The sequence below is a fragment of the Chaetura pelagica genome, unplaced genomic scaffold (genome assembly GCF_000747805.2).
Source record: "Chaetura pelagica isolate M959 unplaced genomic scaffold, ChaPel_1.0 scaffold13, whole genome shotgun sequence".
In the NCBI taxonomy this organism is placed as follows: Eukaryota; Metazoa; Chordata; class Aves; order Apodiformes; family Apodidae; genus Chaetura; species Chaetura pelagica.
In genome coordinates this window covers 2137438-2142437 of record NW_009954543.1, presented here as the reverse complement: position 1 = coordinate 2142437, position 5000 = coordinate 2137438, and the positions used below count along the sequence as shown (strand labels likewise).

At 37.8% G+C, this 5000-nt stretch overlaps 1 protein-coding gene across 1 annotated transcript in view; it reads left to right on the top strand.

Annotated features, from left to right (window-relative positions):
- CAMKMT (calmodulin-lysine N-methyltransferase) overlaps window positions 1-756 on the top strand; it is a 202955-nt gene extending 202199 nt beyond the window's left edge. Inside the window, exon 10 of the mRNA XM_010004938.1 lies at window positions 285-756. Coding sequence (XP_010003240.1) covers window positions 285-362 — 78 coding nt within the window. The 3' untranslated portion in view covers window positions 363-756. The remainder of the gene's footprint in view (window positions 1-284) is intronic.
- The last annotated feature ends 4244 nt before the right edge of the window (window positions 757-5000 follow it).

The following is a 5000-nucleotide window of genomic DNA, read 5'->3' as shown; positions in this document are numbered from 1 at the left end:
TTTATTTAATACAGCAATTTAGGACCTCACTTCTTTAATAAGTAAGGTTCAACTATTTATTATGTTCATTAGTTTGCCTACAAACTCTGACCAGCTCCTGGTAATATTTGACATACTGTTCTGTATCTATGTTAGATACAGATGTGGACCTGAAGGTAGTTTTTGTAGTTATGAAATGTTTAATTTTCAGTGGTATCATTTGCACTACAGAATATATTTGTCAATATTTTTAAATGCTTTGATACAGTTTGCTCACTTTCACTTTATCCTGTTTTCATTTGCAGTTGAAAAATGAAGAGAAAGATACATATGAGGAAAACCTCCATTACCCTTTTCTTCTTGTTTTAACCAAACACAGATAGAAGATGATACTTTTTTGCTTGTTTTAAGGTCTACTACTGAGAATTTCCACATATGTGGATGGACAGGGAGTGGGGAGGGTTCAGTTTCCCCCCTTTTGTTCCTGAGTCATTATTAGACAAATGTTTCTAATCTAAATGCTGAGGAAGATATGGTGGTTTGTTTCACGGTGCGTAAACATTGAGGCATCTTTTTTGTATCATTTTAGAACTTATTTTTCTAGTTATGGTCCAGCCTGAAACTGATCAGACTTTACATGTATGCATGAACAAAGGTGTAAAGCTGGCTTCCTTCTCTTTGTGCCTTTCAACTTGCATGTACTTTGTTAATCTCTTTAAGTGTGATTTTTGGGGTGTATCTGAAAGATGTGTGAATAATATATTGTTTGGGGTTATATAATTGGTTATAAAGTTATAAGTGCTTTCACATTTCATTAGTAAGGAATTAGTTGTCTTAAGATCTTTTTAAAGTGCAGCTATTGAATGCTTGGATTTTTCTGTGTTTTTTGTTTGGCTGGTTGGTTGGTTGCTTTTTTAAATTCCACTGTTAATTTTTCTGTCCATGATCAAAATGTCCTCATTTGAGTCAGTGTTGAAGATATTTTTTATGTGTGTGTGTATATATATTTTTTTTTCCAGCAGGACTTTTCCTCCTGGAGATGCATAAGAAATTATGCATCAGACAAAAGCCTCATAAACTGACCATTTGTCCTTTGGACACAATAGCCTGCCCAGCCCCTCTGCTCCTCCTCTCCAATTATGTGTGATTAGTCTCAGTGTGTTGTGTCAAGAAGGGGGAGTGTGCTGAGTGCTTATTATCTGTTTAGGTACAAGAAGAGCACATTTAGGTTCTGACTATGAATGGAAAGTGAGCCTTTATCAGGACTAAAATCTAAATGCTACTATCCTAGAAATATCTTTTTTAAAAATACATCCTTTTCAGATCAGTTCTGAGAAACCCTATAACAACTAAAGGTTTTTGTAGTGTAATCAAACTATCTCCCTTGAATTTGTTTATGCTGTGATATATTGTGGCCCAAGTATTTGATAAATATTTAATGTCACTTTTCTTGTACTGGGAAAGAGAAAAATCCTACAAAGAAACAGGAGCAATTTCTTATTTTCTTAACAGTTTAATAGACCATTTTAATGACTTCTCAGAAAAACAACCTGGATCATTAAGGAATCCTCTACAGTCTCTTAAACCACAACACTTTCAAAATAATGAAAAAAGAGAGTAGCAGAGACCATGACTGAGAGGAGGAGTACTAGATGCAAGGAAGTGTAGAGGATCATGCTAAAATACACTAATTATAAGAACTGCAGTTAGGCTATAAGTGTTCTTCCATATTTAACAAATTGGGCAGCATGAGCTCATGAAAGTCTGTTTCTCTTTGCTCTTCTTCTCAAACAAATTTCTTCACTACCGGTTTGCATGTCCTTGTGTTCAATACTTTTTATGCTCCATTAGAGCACCTAGATGGATCTCAGAAGGCATAGGTCAAGTCGCAGTTAGATCATACATTTCTTCCTCACAAAAACTTGAATTGCAATTCCAAGTGATGGGCTAACATCACAATAACAGCAATTTATTCCTCTTTTGATAAAAAGCAGCCTATTCTCAGTGTTGGATAAAGACCAGGGGCAATGCAAACCAACCATTTATCCTAGAACTGAGGAGTATGTCTCCCTTTTAGCTGGTATGAGTTTCGTATTCAAACTCTTGTTGGAAGATACATGTCTAGTAAGAAATCAAAAGCATTTGGGGGTAATTTTAAATTGCTGTGAAGGTGGCTTTAGTTTAATTAGTTCTGTTTTGTTTGTCCCACACAGCAGTGCCTTTGTTTTCTCTATAAACATGTACAAGGAAGTCTTTATAATCAACAAAGGAGTGTGAAAAATAGTGAAATATTAAAATTTGTGAACCTTTTAATTTTGTGAAGACTTGAATGTCTGCTGTACAATAATCTAATAAAGATTGTTAGTTGCCAAAAGTAGAACCAGTGTCACTGAAAATTGTGTTTTTAGCTCTAAGAAGATAACAGTTTTACTCAAATTAGTAGCTGATAATTGCTTTCTATTTCTTTAGTGTCTGTCGTTTGAGTTGAAGGCTTTGCACAGGTGATGCCATCCCTAAAGTGTGTAATTGATGGCTTGTTTACCAAAGATGCATTTAGGCTTCATCCTGCAAACTCACATTGGAGCTCCACAGGCAGTGAAGTTACTCATCTGCATAAGTGCTTGCAGGTTTGCTCTGTGTAGATATTTTTAGAGGTATATAAGCAAGCTCTCTTCTTGATCCTTTTTGCTTCAAAATGTGTGTTGGAAAGTCACAGATGTAGGATTTACTGCATGAGACACTAATAGTGTTCTTTTCTAGAATCCTTTGCATTAGTAGGGACTTGAAGATTTGTTTCTGAATTCTTACATTTTTATTTTAAAGTGTTTATTAAATCATCAAATGCCTTCACTAAGAAAAGGCAGTGTACCAAATCTTGCTCATAAAATCTCTCAGAGCCTTTCAAGTGATGTGCTTTAACTGGTCTCTGATACTTGGTGTATTTTTAGTGATAAAAGCTCTTACTGTGTTCTGCAACAGAATACTGAGCTTAATTACTTCGTGTTTGCAGAACACTTCAAAGATGAACTACACCGTGAAAGAGCTAAACTGTGTTCACCAGGAATGGAAATGCTAGGCTGATGCAAGTTTTCCTTTACATAGATGTTCGTAGTTTTTACAGCAACGTTCTTTCTTCCTCCTTTCTCAGAGATAAAATGGCTGAGAGAAATGCTCTTCTTGTGGACATCCATCCCCCTGGATGTAGCCCTAATGCAGCTGATGCCACTGGCAGTAAGTTGTGAGCTTTAGAATATAAAAGACCAAGGAAAAAAAAATTCAATTTCCTGCTGTGAGATCTGGCAAAAGCTTTCCTAAAATTACAAACTAGTCCTATCAGATAGCATTCTGGAACAACGGGACAAATCTCTCTATTTGGGAAATAAGTTTGAAGTGAAAAATATCTTAGGAAGGTGAGATGAGGCAGGAGAACTTCCTACCCCAGGTACCAGTCCAGCTGCAAAATCCTTATTAGACAAGTCATTCACATTTTACCTGTGGCTCAATGGCTACATATTTATGTGAGGAGGGAAATGGGATTGAAATTGTTCCCCCCGTGAAAAGCATCCTTACATCTTGAGCCTGGCTGCATAGTGTTTATCAAGTGTTATATCTCCTCTGCTGTTCCCTGAACAAAAGAGGATGCAGTGGGTGGAGCTTTTGATCCACCTCTTGTTATGGCAGGTGGCACAGCTGACATGGAAGAGGGAAAAGACAGCAACATATTGCAAGTCAAACAGAGCAGCATTTGATTATCATTGTTCACCTGCTCTCCCTAACGCAAGAGAGAAGTAGGCAGGTCTATTTCTTTTCATGGGGTAAATTATAAATGCATAGTTTAGCCTGGATTTCTATGGGCACAGTTTTCTTCTTCTTAGGTCAGGGAATGAACACTGATGTCAAACTGGAAATTCCTTTAACTCCTGTGAAGTGTTTTGAGATGCTGGTGGAAGGGGTAAGACAACACTCACTGGTGCTATTATCTGAAATGTTTTCTACGCAGCGTGCTCATCCTGTGTTGTTTACTCAGAAAGGGACGATTTTGTCAGTTTCTATCTTTTGGTTCACTTTTTTAGATTCTCCTGAGTCTGATTAAGATGGCTTGTCATCCCTTCACTTTCATAGATCAGCAGCCTAATATTGGTTGCAAGCACACCATCACATTTTGAAAGATGGTTCCAAAAGCTGATTTTCAATATTCTTCTCATCTGCACTGCACCAGCACTTACTTAACCCAGCCAAAATGAGGGCACCCTGATGCAAAACCTCATAAAGCTAAAAGAAAGCAAATACATTACTTAGTGAATTTGCAGCTGAATGTTTAAATAAAGGGACACACACATACTCCAAATCATGCCTGCTCCTCACACAAGGGAGTCTGACAGGCACAGACAGTATTGCTGTCTCATTTGCTGATAGCCGTTTAGAAAGCAGCCAACGTGCTCTAGAATTGACCCCAGATTTTGTGAGACTAAGTGCAGCATCTCCTCGGAAAGATCCCTCTCTCTCTCTGACCTGTGGACTCTGTTCAAATAGCTGAATGTAACAAACCTAACTTTTCTTTCCCATTTTTAAGGGTTTTAGCCTATTAAGGCTCCTTGCTTAGTCAGCATCTGGCTTGCTGCCAAAAAGCCCAGCATATTGTTGTGGCTGGGTAAAAGCTGGATATTTCCCATCTCTGTCCAACAGCGGCATTGGATCTTCATTGTCTTCTTGTGTGGAAAGTGTGTGGAAAGTAGAGGGAAGATGCAATCAGAGCAGTAGTCCAGATGGCATTCCACAGCCTGAGAAGAAACATCTTGACCCTCGAATCTGGGTTGAACTCAACAGATGCCAAGCCCCCAAAAACAAAGAGCTGTCGTGGCTGACGATAGTGAAGGAGCAATAGGCCTTCAGTAACAGAAAGTATATTTTATTTTGGATGCATTTCCCTGCAGAAAACCAACCCGGTGTCACTTGTAGGAGATTGCTTATTAAAGACGAGAAAAATAAATGAAAAAATGAATAAGTTAAATGGTTCTCTG